The 12,068-nt window shown below is 43.5% G+C and overlaps 1 protein-coding gene across 1 annotated transcript in view; it reads left to right on the top strand.

Moving 5' to 3' along the window:
• tg (thyroglobulin) overlaps positions 1-12,068 on the top strand; it is a 364,697-nt gene that overhangs the window by 281,342 nt on the left and 71,287 nt on the right. Inside the window, exon 45 of the mRNA XM_080193545.1 lies at positions 11,147-11,328. Within this exon, the coding sequence (XP_080049671.1) occupies positions 11,147-11,328 (182 nt within the window). The remainder of the gene's footprint in view (positions 1-11,146; positions 11,329-12,068) is intronic.

Genomic DNA, 12,068 nt, shown 5'->3' on the forward strand with positions numbered 1-12,068 from the left:
TGGCTTTTCATACTTCTAGCTTTCAGATCCTGTGGAGAAACATATGTACTGATTGTTAACAACACAGAGGCACTAGACGAGCTCATTAAAGGAAGGCTTTGATGCTTTATAAGCTGGAGTTTACAGATGCTTGCTCAGCAAGGTGCTGATAAAATCCTTCCTGTCAGAAGTAAGCATACGCAATATGATGTGTTCTGTATTAGTGCCAGGAAATGGCAGATTATTGGGTCACAGGAAGCATCTGAATAATCTCCACTATCATTTGGTTAAGAAATAGGTGAATCACAGAAAGGCTGCAACATTCACATTGTACCTTTGTCATTCTAAAGCATCGTAACACATGATATGTCAAATTTGCCCATTTGAGTAAAATGTGCTAAGGGTCTGTAACCTACAGGCAGGGAAATAAAATCAAACTCTCAGCAAGGGATTTTTCTGGCATGCATTCTTTCAGCTGGCACAGGAGCTGCATTGGCACAACTTTGGAGGCAAGTTAGATGCTAACTTTGTTGGACATGAGGAGGTATTACCAAATTCTCACAAACTGTTGTCCACTGTTGCATAATGAAGGTCGTTGATACTCTCTATTCAAAATTTACTTCTTTGTCTTATGCCAGAGAAAGCAGATGGAATAAGTACAAGAGTTGAGGTTTGCAAGCTTCCCCATGTTACAAAGTTCCATCTTTGGCATGCACATTGCTTTGCAGAAGCTGCCTGACAATTCTGCCGTGTACCAGAATCCTTATTGTCTATATGAAAATGTGTGTGACCATATGCAATGCATTGTGCAATTTTATACTCAGTATCCTGAAGGCAATCACTATGGTCCATTCCATGGCAGTACACTGTGCAAGCCACCAACTTAAATCAAAGTACGGTCATTGAATGATGAGGCTTGCCAACTGAAGATATGGCTTGCGGTCCCAGTTCGTAATTTATGCACATGTGTGCAGCATGCATACAATGAGAGTTATGCTGCCACATGTGATAGAGCAGGCTGCTGGTCTGCCAAACCAATCTTTCCATTACCTCAACTGCTCTTGAGTAGCTCTGCAGTACATGAGTGAGTTAGCCTCAAGATTCATTGAGGTACGATGCACGCCACACCAACTGGACAGGTGCCAGACTCCTCCATGTTGTTTGAAATTGAATACAATCTTTCTGGCAAGCTTTCCAATGTAACAAGCATTGCACCATCACTACTCTTCCATCTATCTGTCTTGCTGGCTGCACTGCATTGTTTGGCCATGGAGCAATCATGCATCACAATTCTTGCACCCATTTTGAGGGGAGTGCCTAATTTGGCTGCCAGTGGTTCTACACTATGCATAATTAAACAAAATTTTGACTTGTGCAAACATTCTGATAGACCAAAAGATGATTCATTCACTTCCAGTGCCTAGAATTATGGATGATACGTAAATAAGAATTTGAATCCTGGCACAGTCCAAAGATGTGCGGGTTAGGTGGATTGGCGTGCTAAATTGCCCCTTAGTATCAGGGGGATGAGCGATGGTAAATGCATGGGGTTATTGGTATAGGGCCTGAGTGGGATTGTAGTCAGTACAGACTCAATGGGCCAAATGGCCTCCTTCTGAACTATAGAATTCTATGGTTCTATGATATAATATTCCCTTAATTATCCAGGTTCTAATGCTCAGCAGGTCAACGTTAACAGTTACATTGATCCTTTGATACAAATATGTTTTTGTTCATACGCACTGGATGAGAGATTTAATGGGCTGCAGCACTAAAATTTGCAAATAGCTCATTATCTTTTATGAGCCGCAGCTTATGCAAATTGTCATCCGTTATAAGTTCCTAGGAACAGTAAGAAGGAGCTTAGGAAAAGATATATCATTTTCAGTGGCCCAGATTTTCCTGTCTTTGGATGATTGAACCTCAGAGTTACCCCTGAAGATGCGCTGGCAGGCTCCTCAGAAGTCCCCAGGCAGTGATTAAATGTGAGTTGCCCAGGAAATTTCAGCCTCTTTTCCCTGCATTTGGAACCCTCCAAAACCCAGAATTAAAGTCAGAGACTTCAGATGATTATGACTCACTTAGCAGAATAGTTTCCCAGGCAGGGTTAGAAGGATTATAATCAGTTCTAATTCCTGGTTATCTGTACTACCCCAACCCCCATCCCAAGAATGACTTACTCCCAATTGACCCATCCGCTTAATTACTCATCCCCAACTTCCCCTCCTGATGCCCCAACTGCCCCCCTACTGCCATCAGCTCCTTCCTGGCACCCAAACTATCATTAACCCCCAACTAACCCCCTCAACTATCTCCCACTATCTGCACCCCCCCCCCCCAACTTGCCCTACGTCCCTACCCATTACCTTCCACACTTACTTTTTCTCCTGAGCTTCTCAAAGTAGCATTTAAACAGCAGCATTCAAACTCACCAGAATACAACAGCCCTATCTACAAGGCATGGCTTGGTTGCCCCCATGCTCCAACAGTATGAGGAAAGGATTCCAGGAATGGCCATGCTCCACATTTCTCAAGATGCCCGGGTCAGAACCCCAGGTGAGGAATGTGCAGCTCCCATGCAAGGCAAATAAATACAAGCAGAATGTTAATTTGACAGTGATTGCCATTCCATGAAAGGTTCAGCTCATTGATCTCAAGCCAACTAACTGTCTGCTCATGGTGTTGGTCACCTTGCTTAAAAAGATGTAAATGTGTTGGAGGCAGTTCAGAGAAGGTTTACCAGATCAATACCTGAAATGGGTGGGTTGTCCTTTGAGGAAAGTTTGGACAGGCTAAACGTTTATCCATTAGAGTTTAGAGGATTAGAAGATAACTTGAGTGAAACGTATAAGATCCTGAGAAGTCTTGACAGGGTGGATGTGGAAAGGATGGTTCCCCTTATGGGAGAATCTAGAACTAGAGCTCACTGTTTAAAAATAAGAGGACACCCACTGCAAATGGAGTGTTTTTTTTCTCTTTGGAACACTTCCTGAAAGCTTGTGGAAGTTAGATCTTTGAACATTTGAAGGCAGAGCGGGCTAGATTCTGGATGAGCAGCAGGGTGATAAAATATTGAGAGTAGGCAGGCGCATATTTGCCTTGAGAGGCTCAACAGTCTACTCCTGTTCCTTGATCATATCTTCATCATATTCTTCAATCTCGTCTTTGTCTCCAAAACCTTGTGATGCATTCTCTATAAACTGGGCTTACAGCAAAGAACTTAAGTCAAAACTGAGCATGTTTTGTGAATTGAGTATATCCTACATGATTTTTCAATATTAACTTTACAAAGCACATTGATATCTACAACAGGATTCCTAATATGCTGAAACCCTGTGTTAGGGAAACTAATTCTTAAGAACTGACCTTAATTTTCTCTTTAAGCGCATTTTTCTGATTAAGTACTTTGGTAACTTGATTTCACAATTCCCTGGGCTAAAATGTTTCCTCTGGCTTCCCTCCTTATTAAATTATTGTTCGAGCCTTTCTCCATCGTGAACAATTTATCTGTAACTAGTTTGATTCAAAAAGCTAGGATCTCCATTTTGGGTTTTCCCAATTATCCAACATTAACGTGGCAGAGAATGCAAGTACATCCGTAGAATAGTGTAAGTGCACTATGTTGTTTTGCAGGATTACCACCGATCCTTCAGCTGCAGTTGTAACTGACAATCAAGAGAATCCAAATAAAAATCATATGCCAAAATGCCTTGTTTACAATATAAACAAGTCTAATTCATCATCTTTTCAACCTAAATCCAGCTCCTGATATCTGAGAATATTTTCATTATTTGACTCTGCATTTAAATATCCTCATGATCCAGATCTTCTGGTTGTTGGAATCTGGATGTATGACTCAAGATGTGGTCAGGACCCAATGGAATACTTGAAGCACTGACCTCCATGGGAATTGGGTGGGATGTTTGAAGCTCCCTATATTTCCTCTACTGCCTGAGAACTCCAGGAATGTGTCTGACTCTGAGTTGCATCAGACCACCAGTTGTACATAACTGGATAATTACCCAGCAAACATTAGACAGGAAAATTCAAGGCAAAGTAATTACAGAAGCAATCCACAAATCAATTGCTACCACCCCCTCTGTGACTACCCTTGACCCTGCAACCCAATACAACTATGCCACTGACCACATGGCTAATTTCACTCCCCCCAAACCAGACACGACAACCCCTCCCATTCTAATCAGATTAAATCCCCGACCCACTTATTCTCTCACATACTTATCCTTGCATGCACTTACCCAAACAAAGCAGAGAGGATCCTAACATGGAAACAGGCTCTTTGGCTCAACTTGTCCATGCCGCCCTTTTCTTCCCACTAAGCTAATCCCAATTGCCCGCGTTTGGCCCATATCCCTCTAGACCCATCTTACTCATGTAACTCTCTAAATGCTTTTTAAAAGACAAAATTGTACCCACTTCTACTACTACCTCTGGCAACTTGCTCCAGACAGTCACCATTCTCTGTGTGAAAAAATTGCCCATTTGGACCCTTTTGTATCTCTCCCCCTCACCTTAAACCTATGCCCTCTAGTTTTAGACTCCCCTACCTTTGGAGAAAGATGTTAACTATCTACCTTATCTATGCCCCACATTATTTTTTAGACCTTATAAAATCACCCCTAAGCCTCCTATGCTTAGAGAAAAAAGTCCCAGTCTATCCAGCCTCTCCTTATAATTCAAACTATCAAGCCCCTGTAGCATCCTAGTAAATCTATTCTGCACTCTTTCTAGTTTAATAATATCCTTTCTATAGTAAGGTGACCAGAACTACACACAGTATTCCAAGTGTGGCCTTACCAGTGTCTTTACAACTTCAACAAGACATCCCGACTTCTGTATTCAATATTCTGACCTATGAAATCAAGCGTGCCGAATGTTGTCTTCACCACTTTTAAGGTGTCTGTACCCCTAGATCTCTTTGTTCTGTAACTCTTCCCAATGCCCTATCATTAACTGAGTAAGTCCCGTCTTGTTCGATCTACCAAAATGCATCACCTCGCATTTATCTAAATTATCTAAATGTACCTGAATAGCACAAGCCAAAGCATCTAAGGAAAAGAATTAACTGAAGTTTGTCAAGGTGCCTTGGGTCAGAGGGCCACAAACTGCCCTCTGAGTCGGAATGTTGGGAGGCTTCAATATATAATCCACTTCAGTGCAGAATTGAGAAAGTATTAAACTGTTGAAATGTTGGATTAGATGTTAAACACCTCCTGGCAGTTTTTAAGGAAAGCTCTGCATAGCATCTTAGCTAATATTTAACATTTTAAACATTACCAAAATAGATTGCAGTCACTATATCAATTTTTGTTGAGGGACTATCTCAGGGATGATGTATGAGGAGAGATTGACTAGGTTAGGATTGTTTTCACTGGAATTCAGATGAATGAAGGGGGGGGATCTCAATCAGACTTATAAAATTCTAACAGGACTAGACAGGGTAGATGCAGGGAGGATATTCCCGATGGTGGGGTAGTCCAGAACCAGAGATCACTGTTTGAGGATTCAGGATAGATCATTTAGGACAGAGGTGTGGAGACATTTCTTCACCCAAAGAGTGGTGAGCCTGTGGAATTCATTACCACAGGAAGTAGTTGATGCCAAAACATTAAATGTATACAAGAGGCGGCTAGATATAGCACTTGGGGTGAATGGGATCAAAGGTTATGGGGAGGAAGCAGGATTAGGCTACTGAGTTGGACAATCAGCCATGATCATTATGAATGGAGGAGCAGGCTCAAAGGGCCAAATAGCTTTCTCCTGTTCCTAGTTTCTATATTTCTATGATCTTTGAGTGCCATGTTACAACTATGACTACAATTCAAGGTACTTAATTGTCTGTAAAACGTTTTAAAGTTAAAGAAGCAAGTTCAGAGCTGCCCTGAGTAATTGTTTGTTACAGCCACACAGATTTTCCACGGACAATTAATCATGAGCCCAATGAACGTGAAATAGATCTGCACTAACTACAAAGACATCAGTGCTGAAGCTATCTTTCCCAATGTCACATTCAGTGCCAAGTAGTTAATATTCACAAGCCATGATGAATCAGATGATGAGCTCAGTAACCTCTATTCCCTGGCCCTATCTCTGCTTAAACCAACATCCATTGCTGTATCAATCTTGTTATTTCACACATACCATCACCCTGCTGACTCCTCAGAGTGCAATAACCAGTTTGATTCCACTGATTTATGAGCATATTTTTTCCCATAGACTTGTGACCACTTCAGATATTTTTAATGCTACCCAAAGCGATTTCACTTCGGATTGTTGCAACCGCAGATTCTTCTTTAGGGTTCCATTTGAGTCTACTTACTAGAAGTGAAGTTGCAATTGAACCCAATGCTCCCAATCACATAAATGATGAAATCTGAGTTCATTCCAACCTATAGCAAAGAAGGGGAAATGGAACATGTCACAATATCCAGCGGCACACTTTAGTTTGTGCCATCATTTCTGTGATTTGATCTTAGGGTGGCACGGTAGCACAGAGTGCCACACAGCACCGGGGACTCGGGTTCAATTCTCGGCTTGGGTCACTGTCTGTGCAGAGTCTGCGTGTTCTACCCATGTCTGCACGGGTTCCTCCGGGTGCTCCGGTTTCCTCCCACAGTGCGAAAGATGTGCTGGTTAGATGAATTGGCCATGCTAAATTCTCCCTTGGTGAACCCGAACAGGCGCCAGAGTGTGGCGACTAGGGGAATTTCCACAGTAACTTCATTGCAATGTTAATGTAAGTCTACTTGTGACAAATAAATAAACTTTAAAAGTTTTAATAAGCTAAATCCCACGGACTTTGAAATTATGATATGAATATATAGGGGAATATTAACTGCCACGAGGTTTCAGCAGGGCGGCCGGGTGACGGGGCGGAGGCAGTGGAAGACAAATGTGAACACTCCTCCTCGACAGCACTAATTTAAATCTATTTTAACACACTTTTACCCTGCCAAACAGCTGCTTGTATCAAATAGTGACCGATGAGACATGACAGCTCACACGTTCAGGAACTTGTGGGCACTTGCAGCAGTATTTTGGCCCAGTTCAGAAATCTAAGACAGGATCTCCTCAATGCAGTGTTACCAACCACTTCTCCTTCCTGAGAAACATTTTTCCAGCCCGCTGATGCAATCGTCTGCAGCTCTGCCCTTAATTAACACAAGTTCGAAAGACAACTGACAACCGTTTCATTGCTTGTGCAGCTCGGTGGAGGGGAGGCAATGGCCTAGTGGGATTATCGCTAGACGATGTATCCAGAAGCTCAGCTCATGTCCTGGGGACCCGGATTCAAATCCCGCCACGGCAGATGGGAGAATTTCAATTCAGTAATAAAAATGTTTCCAGGATTAAGATTCTACTCTTGACCATGAAACCATTGCCAATTGTCGGAAAAACCCATCTGATTCAGCAACGTTCTTTTGGGAAGGAAATCTGCCATCCTTACCTGGCCTGGCCTACATGTGACTCCAGAGCCACAGCAATATGGTTGACTCTCCAGTTCCCTCTGGCAATTAGAGATGGTCAAAAGATGTTGGCCAGCCAGCAATGCCCATGAATGACTGAATAAATAAAGGTGGCACAGTGATTAGCATTGCTGCCTCACAGAGCCAGGGACCCGGGTTCAATTCCAGCCTTGGGTGACAGTCTGTGTGGAGTCTGCACATTCTCCCTGTGTCTGTGTGGGTTTCCTCCAGACGCTCTGATTTCCTTCCACAGTCCAAAGAAGTGTGGGTTAGGTTGGTAGGCCATGCTAAATTATCCCTTAGTGTCGGGAGGATTGGCAGGATAAATACATGGGGTTAGGGGGTTAGGTGGGATTGTTGTTGTGAAGGTTCAATGGGCCAAATGGCCTCCTTCTGCACTGTAGCTACTCTATGATTTTAGCTCCAAATCATGAAGAGATACTCACGTATCTGGATCTGCCTCCTCTGCTAGAAGGAACACATCAAAATTAGGTAAAGGCACAAAATTTCCCCTTGTGCCAATAATAGAGAGACTGATGTAATGATCCCTCTAAAGAGAATGTAAAAGCCAACACGCTCCCATGTTCATAAAATAAGAAAAATGAGAGGGAGTATTAAATGAAAATATAATGAAAATTTCAATGTTATTTTTATTTATAAGCAGACATTTTAGTTAATGCAAAAGCAAAATATTGCAGATTTTGGAAATCTGAAATGAGAATAAAAATTGCTGGGTTAATAATAGGGTTAATGTTTAGTTCCAGATGACCTTTGATTCAGACTAATTAAAGGTCATCTCGACCTGAGACATTAAGAACAAAGAACAAAGAAAATTACAGCACAGGAACAGGCCATTCGGCCCTCCAAGCCTGCACCGACCATGCTGCCTGAGTTAACTAAAATCCCCTATGCTTCCGGGGACCACATCTCTCTATTCCTATCTTATTCATGTACTTGTCAAGACGCCCCTTAAAAGTCATTACTGTATCCGCTTCCACTACCCCCCGACAATGAGTTCCAGGCAGCCCCCACTCTCTGTGTAAAAAAAAATCTGCCTCGCACATCTCTTTTAAAACTTGCCCCTCGCACCTTAAACCTATGTCCCCTAGTAATTGACTCTTCCATCCTGAGAAAAAGCTTCTGACTATCCACTCTGTCCTTGCCTCTCATAATCTTGTAGACTTCTATCAGGTCTCCCCTCAACCTCTGTCGCTGCAGTGAGAACAAACCAAGTTTCTCCAACCTCTCCTTGTAGTTAATGCCGTCCATACCAGACAACATTCTGGTAAATCTTTTCTTTAAGGCTAGAATGTCACAGCTTTTCACGATGGTGGGATTTTCCCATCCTGCTGCAATGAACGGAGATTTGGCTGGGCGCCAAGTTCTCTGAACTTGCTGCAGCTGGAGCGTGACGTGAATAGCCGATAAGACTGTGGCCTAGCTCTGTTTCTCTCAGCAGATGCTTCCTGACCTACTAAGTGTTTGCAGCGTACTTTTATATTATTGCTTGAGATAATGGGGCCTTCTGCCCTTACTTGGTCTGTATCCCTATATTACTTCCCTTTCCATGTACCTATCCTTTTTTTCACAGGATGTTGGGGGGTGGGGGGGAGGTGGTGGGGGGGGAGTGGTGGTTGGTGGGGAGGTGGAGCTCTTCCACAATCCATTCTTCAGTCATGTTGATGGAGCTGACTTCTCCCAGAATGCTCCTGTGCTGCCACTATTGGATGCCCTTCCTCATGTTTATAACTTGGGGGGGAGGAGGCTCTTCCGCAATCCCCTTTCCAGTCATGGCGACGGAGCCACCTTTTCCCAGAATGTTCCTCTGCCGCTTCTACTTGAGCAGCGCAGCATGCTGGGAAAATCACGCCCCACATCTGGAGAACGGTATTGAGTTCCAGTCTCCTTATTTAAGAAAAGACATAATTTTCATCAGAAACAGTTGACTAATTACCGGGATAAGAGGGTTATTCTGTGAGGAAAGGTTAGGTCTGTATCTATTGGAATTCAGAATAATGAGATGTGATTATATTGAACCATAAAAGATTCTGAGGGGACTTGGTAGGGTGGACGTTGAAAGGATATTTCCCCCTATGGGAGCGAGCAGAACTAGTAAGCGACATGTTTAAAAATATGCAGTCTCCCATTTAAGATGTGGAGAATTATTTTTCCCTGAGGGCTGAGAGTCTTTTCCCTAGAGATCAGTGGAGATATTGTCATTAAATATTTTTAAAGCTGACTTAAATGCGTGATTGAGAAGGGAGTTAGAAGTTGTAGGGATAGGGATTTCAGGCCACAATCAGATCAGCCATGATCAAATTTAATGGTGGCACAGGTTCAGAGGGCTGAATGGCCTAATCCTCCTAACTTATGTTTATATGCTACCCATTTATCCACCTCACCCGTATACCGGTCTCACTCCCCGATCAACTTACATACTTCACCTATCCTATCCATTGTTAACCGCTTAACCACCTCATCCTCCTAGCCACCTGCCTACCCACCCAACTAACTTCCCACCTCACCCACTTAGCTCACCCACAGTACCACCTACCCATTCACATGCTCATCTATTCATTCATCCGCTCTCTAACATTGGAAGATTGGACATTTAAACTCGCCAGCTTGTTCCATGGAAAGGGCTCTTCGCCCAGTTCTGCTTTATCCTGACAGAGCTCTCCGAAGAAATCTGCACTGTGCATTTCTGGGAAAGCCAGGCTCAGAAGGTACCAGAAGAAATAAGGAGCAGTGTCAGGTTTTGCGAGTTTACCCGGATGAGTCAGTGGTTTATAGACTTGCTCCTGCTTTCTTTTCCTTTGGTATGGAAGCCTTGCTGACGGTACCTTTTCCTTGCGCATAGACACCGGCAGGATGCCTGACCAGTGGGTGAGATGGCCTCAATCACCAGCTATTTTCTGGAGCTGAATTTTTAACCAGGTCCAGTTCGCTGACCTCTGATTTAAATATTCAGCCCCTGCTGTTCGCAGACACACGTTTCCCAGAATGAAACAATTTACCATACGGGTGGCATGGTAGCACAGTCATTAGTGCTACTGCCTCACAGCGCCAGTGACCCGGGTTCAATTCCAGCCTCAGGTCACTGTCTGTGTAGGCTTTACACGTTCTCCCCGTGTCTACGTGGGTTTCTTCTGAATGTTCCAGTTTCCTTTCACAGTCCAAAGATGTGCAGGTTAGATTGGTTGGCCATGCTAAATGATTCCTTGTTGTCAGGGAGACTATCAGGGTAGATACGTGGTGTTACAGGGGATAGGGCCTGGGTGGGATTGTTGTTGGAGTAGACTCAATGGGCTGAACAGCCTCTGTCTGCACTGTAGGTATTCTATGATTCACCACCTTATAAAATAGAGACAAATGCAGTTCAATGTGCCAAGGTGATCAGGGGACGAATCCTTGTATGATTCTCCCCTCTATAACACCCGTGGGTGCGGATAACAAGTCTAGCAAAGACATCAGTTAAATCCAGTTGAGGAACAAACGTGGCCTCTTCCTGGCTCAAGTCTACTTTTTGCACTTTCAAAACTGAGCAGCTGGGGGCGTGTGACAGCCCTCAGGTCAATAAACACAGAACTCTAGTTTTATTTTCAAATGTACAAAGGTGTTTTGAAAAGTTTGAGAAATAATACAACCTTTTTTTTGCTGTTGTTGTTTGTATCATTCAGAACATTGAAGAACTTTCTGGAAAATCTGAGACTAAAACAGCTTTCTATCAAGCTCTTCAGAATGCACTGGGAGGAGAAATGTCCAACTCACTCGTCAAATCTGCAGCCACTTGGTTTTACTCACTACAGCACTCGCTGGAAGATTACTCCGCCTTCTCTAGGGCTTTGGAGAATGCCACACGGTAAGTACACTGTACACTGCGTAGTTCGCTTTATCTCACATCCTTGGGGCTTTTCATAACATCATAGAATCCCTACAGTGCAGAAGAGGCCATTCAGCCCATCGGGTCTGCACTGACTCTCTGACAGAGTATCTTACCCATGCCCTATCCCTGTAACCCCACACATTTCCCATGGCTAATCCATCTAACCTGCATATCTTTGGACTATGAGAGGAAACCGGAGCACCGTCACGCAGACATGGGGAGAATGTACAAACTTCACACTGACAGTCACCCAAGACCAGAATTGAACCCAAGTCCCTGAAGCTGTGAGGCAGCAGTGCTAGCCCCAGTAGAAGAAGTGAGCAGACACTCTCACATGGGATATTTCATATTTCAGCACATCAGGCAGGATTTTCACATGTTGAGATGACTCGAGAGCCCTTTAGAAATGGCGGTGGGATCAGATTTGCGGAAACCTGACCCCATTCCCCAAGTTTCTGATTTTCAAGGGTGCCCTTTAAGGATGTGAAAAGGTTCAGGTTGTGAGTCCGCACCCTGAACTGTTGACCTGGCTGGCTCCATTGCAAGGATTAGCATGTTGAGTTATCCTCAATTTTCATTGAAAAGCCATCTTTCCAGAGAATTATGGTTCACGGGACCTCATGACCATAATCTGCATGAGCACCTTTTGAAAGGTAAATTCAAACGCTTTCTTCATGCCACCCGCATGCTCATTCAAAAATCCCCTTTGGCTCCTC

This window comes from Carcharhinus amblyrhynchos, chromosome 8 (genome assembly GCF_965287045.1).
Source record: "Carcharhinus amblyrhynchos chromosome 8, sCarAmb.v2.hapA, whole genome shotgun sequence".
Lineage (NCBI taxonomy): Eukaryota > Metazoa > Chordata > Chondrichthyes > Carcharhiniformes > Carcharhinidae > Carcharhinus > Carcharhinus amblyrhynchos.